At 42.5% G+C, this 23,470-nt stretch overlaps 1 protein-coding gene and 1 long non-coding RNA gene across 2 annotated transcripts in view; both read right to left on the reverse strand.

Annotated features, from left to right (window-relative positions):
• The window catches only part of LOC124552693, a 39,328-nt gene extending 18,668 nt beyond the window's left edge, over positions 1–20,660 (reverse strand). Inside the window, exons 1-2 of the long non-coding RNA XR_006967957.1 lie at positions 20,525–20,660; positions 3,349–3,412 (exon numbers count right to left, since the gene is read on the reverse strand). This is a non-coding gene — a long non-coding RNA (uncharacterized LOC124552693). The remainder of the gene's footprint in view (positions 1–3,348; positions 3,413–20,524) is intronic.
• A 182-nt stretch (positions 20,661–20,842) lies between these two features.
• The window catches only part of LOC124552321 (serine-aspartate repeat-containing protein I-like), a 202,553-nt gene continuing 199,925 nt past the window's right edge, over positions 20,843–23,470 (reverse strand). Inside the window, exons 9-10 of the mRNA XM_047126593.1 lie at positions 20,928–21,171; positions 20,843–20,872 (exon numbers count right to left, since the gene is read on the reverse strand). Of these exons, the coding sequence (XP_046982549.1) occupies positions 20,843–20,872; positions 20,928–21,171 (274 nt within the window). The remainder of the gene's footprint in view (positions 20,873–20,927; positions 21,172–23,470) is intronic.

Genomic DNA, 23,470 nt, shown 5'->3' on the forward strand with positions numbered 1-23,470 from the left:
AGTTTAAAGCTTCTGGATGCCTCTATAAGAGAGAAATCAACGGGTCGGCCTGCAGTGAGCGAAGAAACGGTTGAACGTGTGCGGGCAAGTTTCACATGTAGCCCGCGGAAGTCGATGAATAAAGCAAGCAGGGAGCTAAACGTACCACAGGATGGTGCTCCACCCCACTTCCATCACGATGTTCGGCATTTCTTAAACAGGAGATTGGAATACCGATGGATCGGTCGTGGTGGAGATCATGATCAGCAATTCATGTCATGGCCTCTGCGCTCTCCCGACTTAACCCCATGTGATTTCTTTCTGTGGGGTTATGTGAAAGATTCAGTGTTTAAACCTCCTCTACCAAGAAATGTGCCAGAACTGCGAGCTCGCATCAACCATGCTTTCGAACTCATTGATGGGGACATATTGCGCCGAGTGTGGGAGGAACTTGATTATCGGCTTGATGTCTGCCGAATCACTAAAGGGGCACGTATCGAACATTTGTGAATGCCTAAAAAAACTTTTTGAGTTTTTGTATGTGTGTGCAAAGCATTGTGAAAATATCTCAAATAATAAAGTTATTGTAGATCTGTGAAATCGCTTCAATCATTTGTAATAACCCTGTACAATGACGCTATACCAGTGGCGACAAGGTCAGATCTGACACTTTTAATTCTCACCACTGGGGACAATTACCCCAGTTTGAAGCTCCAATTCCAGGTATCTACTGCACTGGAAGCTAACATTATAACAAAATTTTTCCAGAATCTGGTGAAATCCCTGGATAACCATATTTCACTAAGTTAATGACCATTTAATTTTTTTTTTCTCAGGAAAAAAACACTTATTTGATACATAGTCCAAGGCTATGTGAATGTCTGTTTCTGTGCCTGCAACACTGTAGACGTAAGACAGCGCTAAAGGTTAACATATTTCCATTCACATGCCAATCAATTGGACGCCACTTCAGTAATGGGGCTGAAGTTTAAAGAGGTGAAGGCAGACTGAAAAAAAACTGTAGTATGATCAGGATCCGATTCGCAAGAACTTTTGGTTTCCATGCACATGCATTACTGCTAGATCACTGGCCATGACTCTGTTTCAGAATTTTATTAAACCAAATTAGTTTCTCACCCAAAACCTATTACTAGCTCACACTGTATGCTGAGTATTTTTTGTTTGTACATACTATGAATAGCTAATTTATGAGACAAACAATTTTATTACATCACCTTGACACGCGGGGTAGCCACGCGGTCTGAGGCGTCTCATTGCGGTTCGTGTAGCTTACCCCATCAGAGGTTCGAGTCCTCTCTAGGGCTTGGGTGTGTGTGTTGTCCTCAGTGTAAGTTAGTTTAAGTTAGATTAAGTAGTGTGTAAGCTTAGGGACTGATGACCTCAGCAGTTTGGTCCCATAAGATCTTATCACAAATTTCCAAATTACATTACCAATGCGGAGGAGCTATCATACATCAATAATAAATATAATTGTTTTTGGTGTGTACCTTCCAGTGTCTGCCAACTGGTTTTCATCTTTGAGATGCTGTCCTGTGGGTCACATATACCTGCGACCATTCTCATGGCTCCTTCTTGTATCCATTGAGTCTCTCCTGTTAGCCATACAAGCTCAAGCAATATCCTACGACGGATCACACGAGTGTTTTGTAAGCCTTCTCCTTTAAAAGCAATGTATTTTCTCAGTATGCCACTGATGAACCAAAGTCTGCCACCTGCTTTACCTATGACTCAGTCTATGTGACTATTCCATTTCATATCTGAAAAAAGTGTTACATACAGATGCAAAAAAGTGTTACATACAGACGCATGCCTCTCATCCTGAGATGTAAGTGCCCTGTCCTTTTCAACCTCTCCCAAAGTATCCCCCTTTCCTCCACAACAGAGCAACTAATAGTTTTGAATGGTAGGATAGTGTTGCCACTTTTACATTTGACTAGCAGCAGTAGACTACATATTTCATCCTGTGAAGGTAAGTACTGCCAGTAGTTCTGTCTCACAGCTAATTAAACCCAAATGGTGGTACACGGACCATGGGGGTCTAGTGGTTGCAACGAATTGGTTAAAAGATGTAGTGTTTGAACTTTATTAACTGAAACACCCATCATATTTTCCTACCTGCTTTTAAGTGCTGTATTTGTTTATCGAAAATTGTTGCATTTAAGCATTGTGTCTCTTTTCTGCCTATTGCGTGTCACGTCTCAGAATACTGCTCAAGTGTATGGGACCCATACAAAGAGAGACTTCACGAGATATCAAATGTATATACAAAAACACGAAACAGCACAACAATTGGTCACAGATTTGTTTGACCCACAGGAATAAGTTACTGAAATTCTGAAATGCTGAACTGCCTGAAAACTGACAACAGCTGCCATCTATTCCACAAAAGCATTCTTGCAAAGTTTGAAGAATCTGTATTAAGCGAAGAATCTATGGATATGCAACGGCCTCCTACTTATCAGTGCTGTAACTGTAGATTTATTAATGCTCACACAGAGGCATTAAAGCAGTCATTGTTCCCACATTCCATACATGAATAGAATCATTAATAAATGGTAATAGAAAGTACCCTTTTGCATGTACACGACAGTGGTTTTCAGAGAACAAATGTAGATGAGAATGTAGATCTCTTGGAAACTGCAACTGCCACATTCAACTGAGCCATAATTTTTCTTGCCCTCACAGTCATCCAATGAGTATTATCCTCCAGACCTACAGCCAAAACAAGCTGGATATGGCTCCTCTCACCACTACAATAGCACTCCTGGAGACTCCCTGGAACAAACCGTCTGGAAACACAATTTCTTTCTCATCTCTAGGGAAGGCATTATGGCAGAACACTTGAAATGTTTTATTTCCATTTATCAAAATTTTAGGAAATCAGATACATAAGCACTAAAACATAATGTAACTGTATAGATAAAAAATCTACTCACCAAACTGTGGCACAAGAATACACATGTAAAGGCATTCAATGCATGTTCTCTTGCTGTTCCAAAAACTAATTATTTTTGTAGAAATGCAAGTGTGCTGTACTAAATTTTGTAAACAATACACTTACAATTACTTTGCTCCTTAAGTAAGCATATTGTACACAAAATGTGATGAAATAAATAAGACAGCATTTATTTAAAATAATTAAAATCAAAGACTAGCTTCAAGCACTGTTCGACATTATATGGGACACCATGCGAGGATGCCACCACTGACTGGTGTTTGAACTTTCAACAGTTCTAGAACTAGTAAAGTGAGCATTGTGCCCCAAACTAGTTTACCAGAATAAAGTCATAAACAACTAGCAACTGCCAACTTTCCCACTTTTCTCAATATTGAAAACATTTCACTTACATTTAAAATCTCGGGCCCTGCTGCCCAGCTGCACGAGGGATGAAGCTGCGAACGTTTGCGGGACCTGCAAGACAGAAAACAAACTTTGAACACCCCATTCACTGGAGTCGAAGAGAGAAAGTGAGTAGGACAAGTCAGAGCTTACTTGGTGGCGGGCGCCACGGACGGGAGCGTGTCACGTGGCTGGGTCCGGCAAGACCTGCACATGGGCATAAACACTTACAGTCTAGTCTGACAACAATATAGGCTGAGCACAGTGATATACATGCTATGTACATTGCCTGAGAAAAAAATGTGAAGCACCCAGAAGTCACAGTTCTATGTTAATGTAACTTCATACATACCGTCCTTATGTACACAGTCAAAATTTCAATTCTCTGCGGCTGCTAGACTGGCCAATGAAATATACCAATGTTGTTGATAGTTTGTGTTGTTACCAGGCCTGGTATGTAAGGGGCATGAAGTGTCAGACATTGAGTGATCACTGAGAAAGAAACAGAGATGCCATGTAGTTGTCTGTGACAGACATATCGGCACCTGACAGAGCTCGAAAGGGGCTTCATCGGGGGTCTCCGTTTGGCTGGTCAGTCGGATCACAGATTGTGGGGCATTCAGATGTGACAGATGATGATGAACTGTACGGGAATGTGAGGGCAGGCACAATCGAGGTCAGTTCCGATCGACCATGTCTGACCACCACGAGGTAGGATCATCGTGCTGTGTACAGAGCACTTTGTAATTCCTCCACATCTGTGCTACCATCTCAAAATGAGTAATGGACTCCCTGCAACAATCTGTGTCATCCTGCACCATCGGTCGGAGATTAGCTCCATCCGGACTAGGGTATTACCATCCCACGTGTAGGCTTCTTTTAACATCCAACATACACTGCTGCATTTGAGGTGCTGTGACCGAGAAGCACTGACAGGTGATGAATGGCCCTGCATGGTGTTCAGTGACAAATCTCAGTTGTGCACCATCATAAATGACTAGTGTTGGTGAGTGTGGTAGTTGCCTGGGGAAATGTCTCTCTCTTCCAATATTTTGGATATGCACAGCACTGTTTTTCCTGGTGTGGGAAACCATGGGGTATGACCAGTTCACAGCTGATAGTGACTGAGGGAACTCTGGTGGCACAATAGTATGTCCTGTACATCCCACATCATCACGTGTTACCGCTCATGCTAAAGTATCGTGGTGTCATTTTTTAACAGGATAATGCTTGTCTACACACAGCATATGTCCCCACAAACTATCTGTGTGTCAGTGAGGTACACCTGTTGCCAGGAAGAACCGAACACCTGTCTCCGATAGAACATGTGTGGACCCAGCTCGGGCATCAACGCCTTCCCAGACGCAGTGCCCAGGACATCAAGGACTAGTTACAACAGTTGAGTCAGGAGAGGATGCAATGGATTTACAACACACTTTCTAAGTGAATCAGTGCCAGGCCAGAGAAGCACATCATACGGATAAGTGGGTTCACACTGCAAAGTACTTTATAAATCTGACTCAATTTTGTAATCACTGAAACAACACAACACACCTTCTAAGCTCATGAAGTTTCTTTTCTTTTCCTCTTCCCCTTCTCGGTGTTTCCCTTTTTTGTTAGGCAATATATCTCAGATTATGAGTTAGTATGTAACAAGGATGTATGAATGTGAGGCCAAAAATAAACTGCAAGAGTTACTATACCAACATTAATCTATTGAGATATACTTTCAGTTTATTACTACTCACAAAAGATTTCATTACCTCAATTTCAAATACACTACTATGCCAAAAACCTGTGGTAACCCATTGCTGTTCATTCAAAACTATATAAAGAAAAGTAGATTGGTGACAATGAGGTCACTAGAGACAGAGCACAATCGTTGGATTGAGAAAGAGAATCAGTCATCATCTTCAGGAAGGATTATCCTGGCATTCACTTCACACCTTAACCTTCAACCCAGGAAAACAATGGAAGACCTAAATCTAGATAGCCAGATGGGGATAAGAACCATTATCTTATTTAATAGTACCCTTTTCCCTGTGGCTTCGCCCATGTATGTGTTCGACAAACATGCTGACAATCCCTTCTCCTCTGCACTCTCTCTGTCTCTTCATCTTCTCCTCCCCCACTCTTTGCCCATTTCCTCTTCCCCCCTCCCCCCCTCTCTGACAATATCTTCCTCCCCCCACTCTGACCATGTCCTCCTCTTTTCACCTCAACCTGTCCCCAGCCATGCTCATCGGCACGTGTGTCCCTGATACACCATTCAATAAATCAGGCTGCAGGGCAAGCTACATGACAGAGTGTGGGGGCGGGGGTGGGGAGGGGGGGGGGGGGATCTCATCTATAATATATGGGCGCCCTGCAGAGCAGGTTGTTTTGGCACACTGACACGGCTACGTGCCTGTTGTGCAAGGCAACCCATTTGCCACGGACTACGAAAAACATGTTTTTGCCCATATCCCCTCTCATTGGAGGTAGGAGGTTATAAACCCCACAGTGCCAAATATGGTTGAAATCAATCCAGGGGTTTTTGAGGAGATATACACACATATTCTGATATATACAATGCTTCTGATCTTCGCAGCACCCGCTATTGTGATACCAGAGTGTTGTTCCCTTTATCTCTGACATCTTGAGTATTGCCCCCAGATTACATTTTTATTTACCTATGAACCATCCTCCAATTAGTAGATTTTTCAGTTTTCAAATTTGTCAGTTATTAACAAAATTGGGTCCTCAGCTGAAGCACTGAAAGCTAAGCTAAAACACTTGGCTGCATTTAGCACATTTTCAGCTATAGTAACTGTTTAGAATGTTCATAATGTATTAATGAAAATTAACATTCAAAACTGTCTCATCTGTTTACACTCTCTCTCTCTCTCTCTCTCTCTCTCTCTCTCTCTCTCTCTCTCTAGATGGAAATGTGCTAAATATGTGGGTGTTTAACATAGATTTCTGTGTTTCAGCTGAGAACCCAGGTGTTAAATTTTGTTAATAATTGATGAATTTAAAGAATTGAAAAATCTTCTAATTGGAGGACATTTCATAGAGTAAATGTAGATGTAATCTAGGGGCAATAGTCAAGATGCCAGAGATAAAGGATAAAACACTATGGTACTACAATAGTGGGTGCTGCAAAGAGCAGAAGCATCAGAGAAAACACGATGGGGAACCAGGAAACTGGTCAAAAGAAAAACAAACAACACAAGATGATGTGAAAGATACAAAATGCATAAATAAATGTGGAGGAACATGACAATTATTGTGGGAATCAAGAAGTTGGAACAAGAATGAAAGAGTTCAAACCTGTTGGACATTTATCTCTACATATGTATCTGCACTCCAGAAGGCACATTTGTCCTGTAGCTTAACTTTGTTGAATATTTTGTGAAACTCTTGAGCTAAGATGTCCTTAAATTTTTTTCATATCCACATGTACTATCATCTGCCTTCCCAAGAAGAATAGCACAGTATAAGATAGAAAGGCAGTTTGAATATAACATAAACTCTAGGGTGTATCACCATGCGCAAAATGTGAATCCAGGGAAATTTCATGATTGCATTCATTTTTGCAGTTAGGGCAAAAACGTGATTCACAAGCAGATTCCCGATATTATCTCAGTCATCTCCATTTTATTGACCCTAACCAAACATATAAACTAGGGTATTTTTTGGAAAACAATACCATTATTGTTTGGAACCTGCAGCCAGTGTGGCATCTTGAGCTATTTCTTTCCATACAAGTCATTGATATATATCACATTTTACGGTTTCTAAATTGACACTGAGCTATCTTTTAGCAAGCTTTCATGGTCAAACACATTGTACAGCAAGAGGCTCCACAAACACTGGAACAAATGATCTTCTCCAGTAATTCAGGATACAATGTCTACAAGTGAGCTGTTTTCAAAAAATTAATATATACAGCTCCAACCATCTGTGATGAAGGCCACCTGGATTCCAAGGTCATCATCTGAAGTACGTGTTCTGAAATAATGGCTACGGGGTTCAAGATATAGAGTCAATGTTCTCCACGAAATGAAGATATGAAAATTTGAAGTATTACATGACAATCTACTTAATGTGTTTCTTCCTTTCTGCAGTGCTTCATCCTGCAAAATATGCAGGGTCCGTAAAGAGGAGACGTTAGACCTGTTTTCCAACTACACAACAAGATAGGACTGCTATTATTTTCTTTATACATAAATGATCTGGTGGAAAGAGTGGGCAGCAATGTGCTGACAATGCTCTGGTGTACGGGTGGATATCGATGAATGACAGCTATCTCTAAATGTAGAAACACATAAGTTAATGCAGTTGAGTAAGAAAAACAAACCAGTAATCTTCAGGTACAGCATTAGTAGTGTCCTGCTTGACACAGTCATATTGATTAAATATCTGGGCATAACATTGCAATATTTAGGCTTAATGTTGCAAAGTGATATGAAATGGAGCAAGCATGTGAACATTGTGGCAGGGAAGGCAAATGGTTGACTTTGATTTATCGGGAGAATTTTATGATAGCGTGGTTCACCTGTAAAGGAGATCACATATAGGACACTAGTGTGACCTATTCTTGAGTAAGGAAATAAATCTCGGGTGAACAGCCTGGTATGGGTGTGCATAGGACACAATATTTCGGCGATCGACCACATTGTCATCATCAGGTGCGCTGATGTACTGACCGGCGGTGGTCCGGCGCCATGTATATATAGGACAATCCCCCTCCCGTTCCTCCCTAAGGAGCTTCCTATGAGTCGGTGCGGTCCAGGTACAGCATCCGTTCTCCCGCCGTCTGGGCGCTGCGTCCTAGGTCTTCTCGTTCAGGAGGGTCTGCCGGCGCTGCTCTCGTTATTCTTCCCTCCTCCCCCAAAGTTGGTACACTCTGGGAAATATCCTTTTTCTTCTATTTGTACCTACATGCAGATAGCTGACACCACCCGGCACAAAAGAATGGCGTGCTAAAACCCTTGTACACAGAGCTCAGACCGTCTCTGACAGGGACAGTCTCCAACAAGAATTGGACCATCTGAAGACCGTGTTTCGGAGGAACGGTTACGAGGAAGGACAAATTCGGAAGGTTCTACATCCCACACCTACAGCACCAGCAGAAACTGAGGATGAACCTCAGGAGGAGGCGGCCTTGGGTATTATTCCATTTTGTGGGGCCTTATCCGGAAATATTGTACGCATTTTACGTAAACACCAAGTGAAAACCATCTTCCGTCCTCCAAGCAAAACCAAGAGCCTTCTTGATAGTGTCAAGGACAACCTCGGTCTACGTAAATCAGAGGTTTATCAGATACCTTGCCAAAGCGGTAGCGTATACGTAGGTCAAACCATTCGTACCACTGAGGACCGATGCTGAGAACATCGACGGCACACTAGACTGCAACAGCCCAGTAAGTCGGCAAGTGCTGAGCATTGCCTGTTGGAATTCCACAGCACGGATTATGACCAAACAAAAGTCCTGACAAAGACTTCCAAGTACTGGGACTGTGTCATCAAAGAAGTCACAGAGATCAGAGTAAGGGAGCCACAACTAAATTATGACATCCTTAGCAAGGCGTGGGAACCCGCGATCACCCGGATTAAGAAGAAAAAGGATATTTCCCAGAGTGTACCGACTTTGGGGGAGGAGGGAAGAATAACGAGAGCGGTGCCGGCAGACCCTCCTGAACGAGAAGACCTAGGACGCAGCGCCCAGACGGCGGGAGAACGGATGCTGTACCTGGACCGTGTGCGGAGCGCGGACCGCACCGACTCATAGGAAGTGCCTGAGGGAGGAGCAGGAGGGGGATTGTCCTACATATACCAGCGCCCGCTCACCGCCGGCCAGTAAATCAGCACACTTGATGATGGCAACGTGGTCGATTGCCGAAATATTGTGTCCTATGCACACTCGTACCAGGCTGTTCACCCGAGATTTATTTCGTCATAAAATACGCCTAGAGGAATTGAAGAATCATATTCTTGAGTACTGTTTAAGTGTTTAGGATTTTTATGAAGTCAGGTTGTGGGAGGACATCAAAGCAATTTAGAGGTCGGCTGCTAGATTGCTAGATTTGTTACTGGTAGGTTCGAGCAACATGCAAGTGTTACAGAGATGCTTCAGGAACTCAAATGAGAATCCCTGGAGGATAGCTGACATTCTTTTCGAGGAACATTATTGAGAAAATTTGAAGAACTGGCATTTGAAACTGACTGCAGAACAATTCTACTGCCACCAACATACAATACATAAGATACGAGAAATTAGGGGTCATACAGAGGCAAAAGATAGGCAGTTTTTTAAACTCTATTTGCAAGTGGAAGAGGAAAGGAAATGGCTTATAGTGGTACATGATACATCATGCAACACAGCAAACAATAGCTTGCAGAGTATGTATGTTGATGCAGATGAAGATGAAAGTAAAGGAGCTGAGTCCAGTTAAAGACAATCTTGGTCTCAGGGTCTCTGCAATGTATAAGATTCCTTATGAGTGAGGAAGCAACTACATCAGTTAGTCTATCCATACCATTACTGACTGCTGTGCAGAATAATAAAGGTTACTTAAATAAAAAATTGAGAACTTGAAAAATCAGGGGCAGTTGCTGAACTCAGTCCCACAAACCAAAACATGCTTCTACACACTGGTGTTCTCTTACTAAAGAGCAGCAGAATCCGGGAACTGGTGTAAGCAGGACAGCAGTTATAATCTTACTGATATGCGGAAGTGAGCTCTCAATCCTGGGAAGACACAGAAAAATGTGCCAAATTATTTATGTTCCTATGAGAGTGCTGGCTCTATCAGTGTAGATGTGGACACAAAATCTGGCAGCATGATGTGATGATAAAGTATGCCAATCAGTCACAAGCAACTTATGGGCTACAAATGGTTGCAACAGCAGCAGCTACAAGGTCTAGTTGTTACTGATTAAGGCAATGGAGGATTTCATCAAAACATATGGTTTTACCTAGATTAGATGCGACAACGAAAGTTTCATAAAAATTATATCATATAAAATGCAGACTTTAACAGCCAGTATTGCATTATTGCTGATTTTTATTTTATGGGCATTAGGTGATGGTCCAAAACATATTTATCTGCCTACGTTTTGTCTTAGAATGCTGAAATTGTCATCAGAGGCTATGATGACTTAGGAAGCAACTGCAATCTCAAATGAGCTCAACAAGCCAACTGCCTAACATTACGGAGTCATGCTGATGTGTGTTATGGAGCTATTAATGGGGAAGAATTAGTGTGTTTTGCCTTATTTAACACCAAAGCCCACAACTTACCTAATTTCAATCATTGTACTTTTAAATTTATATGGTGTTTCTGTACATCCTAGCATAGTAAAGTCATTATATCGTCTTTTCTGAAGACAGCTTTGGCTGAAAGTTTCTACGAAAGTCTTTTCATCGTGTCTGTCTGCAGTTCACGATCCCTTCTTTACAGTGAGTAGCAATTTGTCTTATTTTTTTAATACTGTCAGTCTTTTCTACATCACTGTCGAAAAGCATCCACATGTAGGGCATGCTGATACAACATGAGCAACTGTCTTATCATTTCACACCACAGTCACAAGGTGACAACGAAGATTTGCTTCACCTGTGGAGAGTGACTGCACATCTTCCATGGGCCCATTCAGATGCAGTTCAGAGTTGTCCAAAATTTCGTGATGCTGGCCAAATCCAGAGGGTTTCTCCTGGATGTGGTGGAGTCCAGGTAATGTAGAGGATAGAAATGTTGCCAACAGCATTTTCATTCATAGAGGGCTTTGAATTCATTTTCAGTAAGAATCCTGTCTGTGATAAAGAGTGGGTGGTCCTGATCTTAACTTTTTCACTCCACAGAGAATACATCATTCAATACTAAGAGATCGGAATTATCAATACTCTTCTGGTATTCGTGTAGAGCTTCTGTCTGATATTAGGATGTGGAATGCAACTAATAATAGGTAACTCGTACGTGGGACTAGATGTACCAATCCACTAACAATGTGCGTAGGTGTACACATTTATCTTTTTCACATAAGAACTATTAAGCCAGAGAGATGCACAGTACTGTGCTGTTGAGTGCACCAATCTGAGTGCTGGTATTTGAAGTGTGTCTGCTGAGGATTCCCCACTAGTGCCACAGACCTTATGAAGAATTTATTTCTGCTTTTGAGCTTAGCAAATGTTCATGTTTAAAGAAGGAGTCAAGTCTAACGTGATCCCAAGGTATTTTGGATGTGTGTTACAATGAAGTTTCCTCAAAATAAGCATCAAGGGCTCTGTTTGCAAATCTATTGGACAGAAGAAAACAGACAACTTCCATTTTATTTGAGTTAGGCTGTAATCTCAGTTTATGGAAGAGTACTGGCTTAAGATGTCTAAATCATCAGTTAGGATTTCTTCAGCTGTTTCAGAGGATTTGTGTTGGATAGCTGTAGCCCACTCATCCATATACCCAAAGCTTCTAGACTCAATTGGAGGAATAAGGAATACACATAAATTAAATAAGAGAGGAGTAAGGATGGATCCCTGTTGTAAGACACTGTTTAATACTTTCAAACAGCTAGTGTCTTTTTGCAACAGTTGCAGCAAATATCCTTCCAGCGAAGATGTTGTCAATTAGTTTTATTGCCCCTCTGCACAGATTAAGGCATAATAATTTATAAAACAGATCATGCCTCCTACCCCCATTATATGATGCTGTTAGATCAAGGAAAGCAACTCATGTTTTCTACTTCATTTGGTATACTGCTTCAATAAGCATTATTAATGATAAAATTTGATCAGTGGAGTGCCGTCCTGGGCACAATCCAGTTTGCTCAACAGGAAGGTTCTGAAAGATTGCTGGAGCAATCTGAATGTATACAATTCTTCCAAGGAACATAAACAGTGCCTCAGCAGATAAATCACTAAATAGGGCATATCACACAAAAGACCTCTCCTCTTCTATGCCAACCCACGTGTCCATCTCCATTTACTCTCCGCAAGCCACCTCATGAAATGTGGCTGAGGGTACTTCTATCCTAGTACCACTATCTTTTCCTCTCCTTTGCTGATCCCTGCACTAATGGCACGTGGGAAGAATTATTGTTGGTAAAGCACCATGTGAGCTCTAAGTTCTCTAATCATGATCATTTCACAAGATGTGTATATGGGAGGGAGTAATATGTTACTCGACTTTTCTCGGAATGTACTCTCGCAGAATTTTAATAGTAAACCTCTCCGTGATGCATGATGCCTCTCTTGTAGCACCTGCCACTGGAGTTTGTTGAGCATCTCTGTAATGCTCTTGAACTGAGTAAACAATCCTGTGACAAAATGTACCACACTTCTTTGGATCCCCTCTATCTCTGCTATTAATCCTATTGGATAAGGGTCCCACACTGATAAACAACACTTAAGAAACAGTCTTTCATGGCTGAATTACATTTCCTCAATATTCCCCAGTGAATCTCAACTTGGTATTTGCTTTTCCCACTATTTATTTGATGTGGCCATTCCACTTTAGGTCACCCTTAGTTATTTTATTGTAGTTACTGTTTTCAGTGATTTCTCACCAATAGCAAACAGTGGTGGCTCTCTTTGCTTATTTATGCACAATATGTTATATTTATTTGCGTTCCGAGGAAACTGCCAGTCACCACCAATTGTCGATCCACTGCAGGTCTTCCTGCAATTTTCTACCTAATTTTTTCCTATACACTACATTAATGTCTACAAATAGCTTCACAGGTTCTCTAATGTCTTCCACTAAATCTTTAATATAAACTGTAAACAGTAATGGCCCCATAACACTCACTTGGGGTACTCCCGAAATTACCTTTAGTCTTGTTAGTTTTGGTCCATTAAGAGTGATAAGGATTCATTTTAAAAACCCTGATAGCATGAAACAAGCTTACGCTGCCTCCCCCCTTCCTCCCCAATACATTCAGAAAACCACGGATGCAGTATTTCATGACTTCTGAAAAGCATTTGACTCGATATTATACCAAAATTTATTAACAAAATCACAATCATATGGGGTACACAACAAAATTTGCACTTGATTGAGGTTTTGTGATGGGCAGTCACACAGTTTTAATTATCACCTAAAAAAAAGGCAAAGTTCCATAATAATTTTGTGTTTGTTTACAGGTACAAAACTGAACCACAAAATGAGTAGCATTTGGGTATTAAAAAAGATTGGCTACTTGCTCACACGTGTATTTTATTACAGCAAAATCTACACCCCTTCGACTACTATTTGACATATGCATCACACAAAGTAAGGCATGTGTCATATCTTGGAACTAATTGCAACTTACCCATTTTGTAGAATTTGGCCGATTGCAATGAGTTTTGGATGTTTACCTCAGTCTCATTATCACTTGCAATGTGCTGGCCAGCAATAAATTTCTTGAGATGAGAAAAGATGAGCTAAGTCCAGACTGTAACTGGGGTGACAGAATTGTTGCCATTGAAATAAACTGAGAAGTAATGATGTTACACCTGCAGTACACCATCACACACTGTCATGCACGAACTCAAAACGTCCAGTCAGAACTGCACACCTTGTATACCGTGTCACACATCGTAACTTCTTCAGTGTCAATAATCCTGGCCGTGCTGCATTGGATGCATCAGTTCCTTTCAGATCACTAAAGTTAGGCAGCATTGGGATTGGCAAGTACTTGGAAGAGTGATACACTTCTGCACACAGCTCTCATACTTCATGACAGAGAGGTGCCTGTGGGTGCAAATAATACTCCCAGCTACTCATACCACACAATTTTAATTTTGTGTACTTCTTCAATGCCTCACATTAAGCTGTTGTGTTGAATGTTCTGAATGGTGCAAGCTGTGTGAATAGGGGACCTGTCATCTTGCAACACAGCATCACCATTGGGGAATGGATGTCGTGCCAGGGGATTGGCCTGGTCAGCTAAAGTGGTCGCATAATCCTCGGAAGTAATGTAAACTTGCAGAGTAACCGTGGGACCTGTGGAACAGCACAATACGGGTGCCCAAATCATCACCAAACCCCAACACCTTTCACTCTTGCGCTGTGGTCTTGACCAGAAGTTGGAAACTGTATGAAACGAGACTCATCTGACCAAATGACTTTCTGCCTTTGCTCCATAGTCCAGCTTTTATTGTTTCCACACCATGTTTCCTTATTACTAGCATTTGCAGCAATGGTGAGTGGTCTTGCAGTTCCAGCACGCCATCCAATTCCCAGTTTATGGAGGTCCCTTCATGTTTATCAGTTCTGACAGGGTTCGCAAGTGTAACATTCAACTCTGCATTGACTTTTGCACATGCCATTCACTTATTTTTATCACAATCCTTTTCAGTGACCATCTGTCACAATCATTCAATGCTCACTTTCGTCCACGTTGTCACTTAGTGGATTACGTTTTTCTGCTTTCCCTGGATGTGGTATAGATCTCCAATATGGTAACCCCCCAAAATACTAAACACTTTGGCTACCTCAGTAAAGCTAACACCCACCATAAAGCACCAAGAATTTGCCAGCATTCGAAGTCAATTAGCTCCAAAATAACGCACACACGATTACGCACAACACTGTTCTGACCATGATTCATATTTGAAACATATCGACAATGTTGCACAGGTGGTGTTCACAGTCAAACACAACAGTGCAACCTGCAGGCTCAGCTTATATTCAACAAAGCATTTCTCGTGGTATTTCCATATTTTTGTCCAACTCCAGTACAGCCACTGTCAGAAGTGAAATAAACTTCAGGCACACATCAAGAAAGTATATTATGACACTTGCTGTTCTTGTCATTTATTAGCGACCTGGCAGACAATATTAATAACAAGCTTGAACTTTTTACAGATTATGCAATTATCTATAATGAATTAGTATCTGTAATGAATTAGCATCGTTTTTAAAAAAAGCTGCACAAATATTCAATCAGGTCTAAATAATATTCAATAAGGTAAAAATTGTGCCCTTCTTAAAATGCAATATGAGTCACAACTGAAATAAGTCAACTCAAACAAACATCTGGGAGTAACAGTTTGTAAGAATATGATGCTGAATGACCAAATTTGCCTATCACAGTTAAAGGAGATGGCTGACTTTGGTTCATTGCCAGATTACTGAGAAAATGCAGTCAGCCTACAATCAATCTTCTTTTCTTTATTTTTCTTTTTTTCCAGTATACACTCGAGGGGAGCAGGGGGGAGAGGACATGCCACAAATATCACTTACGCGTTGCATCTTATCTTAGATACTGATCAAATGTGCAGCAAATGGGAATAGCAGGGGATACTGAATGTATGTAAAGAGTAGCAGCAAGAATGGCCACAGGTTTGTTTCACTTGACAGCATCATGGAAATGCTACAAACTTGAAATGGCAGAAGTTTGAAGATAGACACCACTGGTCCAGCAATTACCTACTTACAACATCTCGAGACCCAGCATTGTGTGAATAATCTACGCAAAAACCACGGCCCCACTACATTCACTGCCATAAAGACTGTGAAGACAAAATTAGACTAATTACAGTGTATATAGAGATATTTAAGAATTCATTCTCTCTGCACACCATACATGAATGAAACAGGAAGGAACAGCAATATGTGGTACAATGGGAAGTATTATGTGACAAGCACTTCACAACTGTCTGGAGAGTACAGATGTAAATGTACATAAATGTTGTTGTTAATTGTTTTCACCCAGAGATGTTTCAACATATGTTCTGTTACTCTATTGCCATACTTGTGCTTTAATGTTCAAAACTTATCAATCCTGTTTTCCTTATTTCTCTTTTTTGCAGTATACACTCTTGACTAGAAGAAGGGATCGGTTGGTAGGACATGTTCTGAGGCATCAAGGGATCACCAATTTAGTATTGGAGGGCAGTGTGGAGGGTAAAAATCATAGAAGGAGACCGAGAGATGAATACACTAAACAGATTCAGAAGGATGTAGGTTGCAGTAGGTACTGGGAGATGAAGAAGCTTGCACAGGATAGAGTAGCATGGAGAGCTGCATCAAACCAGTCTCAGGACTGAGGACCACAACAACAACAACACTCTAAGGGGGAAGGGGGGGGGGGGGGGGGGGGGAAGCACCACAAAGGAGTTTTCCAAATGGGACAAAGATCAGTAGATGTGATGCACATTTACAAACAAAAAAAATGATTACAACTTCAAAATAAGTAGGGATTATTTATTCAAGAGAAAGAGCTTCACAAATTGAGTGAGCCGATAACACGCTGGTTTACCTTTGGCTCTTATGCAAGCGCAATGATTGACAGAATTATTGAATGTCGCCTGAGGGATATCAAGCTCAATTCTGTCAAATTGGCACATTTGATTGTCAGAATCCTGAGCTGGTTGGAGCTCCCTGTCCATAATGCTCCAAACATTCTCAATTGGGTGGAGATCTGATGACCTCAATGGCCAAGGTAGCGTTTGGCAAGAACAAAGATAAGCAGTAGAAATTCATGCTGTATGCCAGTGGGCATTATCTTGCTAAACTGTAAACCCAACATGGCTTGCCATGAAGGGCAACAACATGGGGCATAGAATATCACCGATGTACCATTGTGCTGTAAAGGTGCCGCAGATGTTAACCGAAGGGGTCCTGCTATGAAAAGAAATGGCACTTCAGACCGTCACTTCTGGTTGATGGGCTGTATGGTTGACGATGTTCAGAGTGATATTCCACCTCTGTCCAGGGTGTCACCAGACACGCCTTTGACCTGTATGTCGACAATATTCTATGCCCCATTTTGTTGCCCTTCATGGCCAGCCATCCTGACCTTACATTTCAGCAAGATAATACCTGCCGGCACAGAGCGAGAGCTTCTAATGCGTGTCGACATGCTTGCCAAATGCTTCCTGAGCCAGCAAGGTCACCAGATCTCTAGCCAATCGATAATGTTTGGAGTATCATGGGGTAGGGCTCTCCATCAGCTTGGGATTTTGATGATATAATGACCAGTTGAGCAGAATTTGGCACAATATCCACCAGGAGGATGTCCAATGACTCTATTGATCAGTGCCGAGCTGAATAACTGCTTGCATAATGGTCAGAGGTCGACCAACCCATTATTGACTTGCTCAATTTGTAATGTGCTGCCAAAACTACATTTGCATCTATGTGATTACTCCGCAATCCACAAGAAAGTCCCTGGCATAGGGTTCAATTAACCACCTTCAACACACTAGTCGTGTGAAACAACAGAGACATTCTCAAGATACATCTATGGTGGTACTTCTTCTCATACTATTACCATATTTTGATGCCCTTGCCATCTAGCAGTGACAGGCGACTTCTCATACTTTCCACCAACTGTGCAACACAATGTGTCTGCTAGAAGAAATTCTCACTAAGAAAAAAAAGCTATCTGAATGTTTGGTATGCTGTGCAGAAAAATCACTCAGACATCTATTTGCTATCATTATTTCATGATGTCCAATTACTGGCCTGATGTTCCTTTGGCCAAATCACTGCAAAAGCACGGTCCAAGACATACTGCATTGTAAATGACAAGAAGTGTCATCAGATGACATAGATTATGACCAAAATATGTTTGATGACACTTTACTTGGATTGTTTGAGGGGATGAATCCCTCTCAGGTAAATCTGGAAAACATTTTGGACTTGTTTTACTCAAACATTCCAATATAAATACATCAACAAATCGCAAGAAACAAATTTCCACCATTACTGTCTTTTACTGACCTTTCAAAACGACTGTCTTTTGAATCACAAGCAAACAACATCAGCAATCAATGACAACAAAGGGAAAATGTGCCTGGAGGCACTGGCAAGACATTTTTAATTCGTCTAACACTTGCAAAAGTCTGATCTGTTGGATAAAGTGCCACCTCAGCTTGATCTGGCACTGCTGCCACACTTTTATATGGAGGATGAACTCCACTTTTTACATTCAAACTTGCCCCGAAAATTTTATCGTGACCGCACCTGAATTGTTTCCAAGCAAAGTAATACTTATAAATTCATGCATGACTGCACTTTGATTGTTTAGGATTAGGTTTCAGTATATCATAAAACAACCGTTGAAGCATTAGGCAGAGCAATGGGAGATTTGCTAACAACAACTGTCCGATAGGATGCTGCTTCAGTTTTTTCCCCATTCAATCTCCATCAGATCTTACCAGTAGTCTCACGAGGGACGAGGGCAAAGGAAGTCAAGGTATCTTTGAAAAGATCATACCTACGGGCACATATAATAAAACTGGAACTTAAAACTAATATGAGAGCTATATCTTCCAGACAAGATAATATATGTTTTGCTAGTAAATAACTCAAAATTGGAAATAGTCAAGAAACAGTAAAATAAATACAGTATTCATAACGTCAACAATGTGGGAAAACGCAGATTGCTAGTTACCGCAAAGAAGGTACGTTAAGTTGCAGACTGCCACAACTGAAAGACGCTTACACAAAGCTTTCGGCCACAGCCAGAATCATCTAGCATTCTGACCTGAGCTGCAGGAGTGGGCAATCATGAATGCATGACGTGTGCTCGCTTGTGGGTGTGCGTCTCTCTGTTTCTATTTTGCTTATTACGGATGGGGCCGAAAGGTTTGTGTATGTGTCTTTTGAATTGTGTCTTTCCAGAACGTGACGTATTTTCTTTACCGTAAGTAGCAATCTACCTTTTCGTACATTGTTGATTTCCTGTGTGGAGTTTCCATTGTTTGAGTATTAATAATACCTTTGTATTGAAATTAATTTTAAAAAATATACCCAGATATTCACAACATTTCAACTATGATACTTGATTGGTTTCAGAAAAAGGCTATTTTTCGCCTTCAAATGAACAATTCAATGTCAATAAAGTAAATGACTTCATTCTGTCCAAGTCTGAGGACACATCACAAATTTATTATTCTGCTAACACATGATGCCTTTGTGTTCAACTTTGTGCATGTGCCTAAATTTCCAACAGTGCAACTACCCATGCGCAGTCGGTCATGCTAATTTCCTGGAAATGGAGGCTGCGTAAAGCGCTTTGCTACGCCCTTCGGTGGGGTCCTTTGCGCTTTTCAGCAGACGACAGGCAGCTGGGACCCAGATTTGCTTGATAATGTAGTGTGTTGAGGTTACGCTGTGATGCGATTTATGTGCAATATTGTTGTTGACTCTGAAGGAAGCATGCTTAAGCTATAGATGATAAGCAGATGCCACTTCTGAAGATTATTTGAATAAAAATTCGAGATGTGTTGCCCTGAATGTCAAGTAATAGATAAAAAGTCTTCGATCATATTTCTGTAAAGAATAACATACAGTAAGTTTTGAAGTGGGAAAACTAAGAAGGATTACACAAAATTTATGAAAAGTGTATTAGTAAACTGGGGACTAATACTGTATTCGTGCTATGGCGACTTAAAAAGCACAACTTAGGAACCTGACATCTGAACAAAAGAAGTGGTGGGGTATGTGTAGCTCCTCCCAAACTACTAATTATAGAAATGAACAATTTGATGGTGCAAAAAATACGAAATTGAAAAGCACAACTTGTGTTCTAGAGACTTCTGGTGTCTATGAAATTCCCAAATTTGTTGAGTCCAAGAAAGTTAATCTACACATATTTCACGATTAAGATGCAAGTGATGCATTGAAATTTAATCAATATTCACATAACGACCAAGAACCTTGCTTAAGTATTCCTCAGTTTCAAGAATAATCTCTGAAATGCTTTGTTTCGAATTGAGGAATAAATAATTCAAACTCGAATATAAGTTGCCAGTTACATTACTATCTAACGAAATGTTACTGCCAGCCTTATCGCTTCAGTTTCCGAAGCAGAAAACTTAAAATCTCGCTATGATACTGAAATTTGCAGATAAAACTGTGACCTCCTTCAGAAGTTTGCAGACAAAACGTTGTCATCACTTTGCATTTCTCGTACCTCTGTTATTTGTATAGGTACTTCTTCAGGTACCGCGGTTCCAGACTGTAGCGCCTAGAACCGCCAGTCGGCTGTCCTACGTATGTCTGATGAAGAGACCGTGAGGGTAAAATGAGAGCGATTAGAGCCCACACAGAGGCATACTGACAATCCACAAGCAATACGAGACTGGAATAGAAGGGAGAACCGATAGAGGTACTCAAGGTACCCTCCGCCACACACCGTCAGGCGGCTTGCGGAGTATAGATGTAGATGTAGAATTATTGTGCAGTTGAAAGGAGACGGGCCACGTACCGCTGGTCGGGATAGGCACGCCCACGGGCAGGTTCCTCTGGGGGCCGGTGGGCGACTCCGGCTCCTGCTTGACGGGCTGCCACGGGTGCTCCTCGCGCGGCTGGAAGTGCTGCGGGCGCGGCCGCCGCCACTGCGGCAGGCGCGGCTGGAACGGCGGCCGCTGCGGCCGCGGCTGGAGCTGCATCTGCGGCCGGTACGGGCGGACCGCCGCCTGCCGCTTGCGGAAGTCGTCGCCGCGCTGGACCGCGTTGGCCAGCAGAGCGCCCACCTTGGCCATCGCGTCCGCCGGCGCCTGCCCCGGCCCCGGCCCCGCTCCGTTCACCGCGGCGGCGAGCCCGCCGTCGCGGCCTGCGGCGTCGCCGGCGCGCGGAGCCGGGGTGGCGCTCTGCAGCGGCCTCTGCACCGGGTTTCTGTAGAACGGCCTGCCCGGCGCTCCCTGCGTGTGCCACGAATTCGTGCCGCTACCTTGGCCGCCGCTATTGCTACCGCCCTGTGGCGTGTACAATCCGATCCTACCGTTCGTAACTGTGGGCGTCCGTGTTCCCGGTAAGTGTGAAACACTCGGAATCGGATTCGCCATTGTAGTATTCTGGGGTGTGCGTACGTTCCTCTCGAATGTATTGTAGCCACAAAACTTCTTGCGAGACCTGGAAACATAATGAAAATACATTGAAGCGCCAAACAAACGTATAGGCACGCGTATTCACCAACAGATATACAGGGTGATCCATCGATCCTGACGAGGCCAAATATCTCACGAAATAAGCGCCAAACAACAAAACCACAAAGAACAAAACTTGTCAAGCTTGAAGGGGGAAACCAGATGGCGCTATGGTTGGCCCGCTAGGTGGCGCTGCCATAGGTCAAACGGATATCAACTGCCTTTTTAAAAAATAAACCCCCATTTTTATTACATATTCATGTAGTATGTAAATAAATATGAATGTTTCAGTTGGACCACTTTTTTCGCTTAGTAATACATAGCACTGTAATAGTCACAAGCGTATGGCTCACAATTTTAGGCGAACAGTCTGTGACAGATAGGTTTTTTAAAATTAAAATACAGAACGTAGGTACTGTGCGAATGCAGAGTCTCGCGGCGATAACATTGCATAAACTGTTCTCGGGTTTCCAACCGCGTCAATTGCTTAAAACTACACGAGCTTTCGGCCAAGCACTCCTTGGCCATTGTCAAGTGTTATGACTGCCAGTGGGCTGTTGGTGCGCCCTTATGTACGCTAGCTGCCGTCTGTGACGTCACTGGTGCCCGTGACATTGGCATATATGGGCATGTTTTGAGTCGGCGTTCGGTGTGCCCTCTTCAACCGCGCGATCGCTGGATCCCACGCGCCGCTGAGCTCAGCTTCCAACCCACCGTCTCTATTCAGGATGTTTGCGGTAATTTTTATATCATTAGCTTCCTTTGTTAAACTGTCCCAGAAGCCGTTAGTGCGAGACACAACAGATATATAGTCACATTTTATGTGGTGACCGTTTTCAAACGCATGCTCAGCTAACGCCGATTTCTCTGGATAGCGTAGGTAACAGTACCTCTCATGTTCTTTCCTGCGTTGTTCCATTCTTTGTCCGATGTAGTTCTCGCCACACTCACAAGGTATTTCATAGACTCCAGTTTCAAATAGCTCTGCGCATTATGGGACTTAACATCTGAGGTCATCACTCCCCTAGAACTTGAACTACTTAAACCTAACTAACCTAAGGACATCACACACATCTATGCCCGAGGCAGGATTCGAACCTTAGACCATAGCAGTCGCGCGGTTCCGGACTGAAGCGCCTAGAACCGCTCGGTCGCCACTGCCGGCAGACTCCAGGTGTTCTAAGACCTACTGCATCTTTAACTGGTCTCAGTAATTGACGCATTTTCCTTGGAGGCCTGAAGATAGATTTGATCTTGTGTCTTTTCAACAGGAGGCTTATCTTGCCCGACACAGAATGGCAGAAAAGCAAGTTTCTTTTCCTGCTCGTCGTCGGTGGTCTTATTCTGATATTTCCCAGAAATCACTTCTTTCACTTGATGGGCGCTGCAGCCGTTACTGGCCACAGCGTCTACAGAAAACTCACTCACACAGACCTGTACCTGCACGCCACCAGGTATCATCATCCAGCACAGAAGAGCATTGTATTACAAACATTGGTGCATCGTGCAAGAGTAATATCAGACGACGATAACCTGCCCCATGAACTGAGCCACCTACGCAAGGTTTTCAGGAATAACGGCTACAGCGCCCATCAAGTGAAGAAAGTGATTTCTGAGAAATATCAGAATAAGACCACCGACGAAGAGCAGGAAAAGAAACTTGCTTTGCTGCCATTCTGCGGCTCTGCGTCGGGCAAGATAAGCCGCCCGTTGAAAAGACACAAGATCAAATCAATTTTCACGCCTCCAATGAAAATCTGTCAATTACTGAGACCAGTTAAAGACGCAGTACGTCTCAGAACACCTGGAGTCTACGAAATACCTCGAGAGTGTGGCCAAAAGTACATCGGACAAACAATGGAACAACGCAGGAAAGGACATGAGAGGTATTATCGCCTACGCTATCCAGAGAAATCTGTGTTAGCTGAGCATGCGTTAGAAAACATTCACCACATAAAATTTGACGATACCTCTGTCGTGGCTCGCACTAACGGCTTCTGGGACAGTTTAATAAAGGAAGCTATTGAAATAAAAATTACCGCAAACATCCTGAATGGAGACGGTGGCTTGCAGCTCAGCGCTGCGTGGGATCCAGCGATCGCGCGGTTGAAGAGGGCACATCGAACGCCGACTCAAAACATGCCCGTATATGACAATGTCACGGGCACCAGTGACGTCACAGCTGGCAGGTAGCGTATATAACGGGGCACCAACAGCCCACTGACAGTCATAACACTTGACAATGGCCAAGGAGTGCTTGGCCGAAAGCTCATGTAGTTTTAAGC

This window comes from Schistocerca americana, chromosome 10, assembly GCF_021461395.2.
Source record: "Schistocerca americana isolate TAMUIC-IGC-003095 chromosome 10, iqSchAmer2.1, whole genome shotgun sequence".
Taxonomy (NCBI): Eukaryota; Metazoa; Arthropoda; class Insecta; order Orthoptera; family Acrididae; genus Schistocerca; species Schistocerca americana.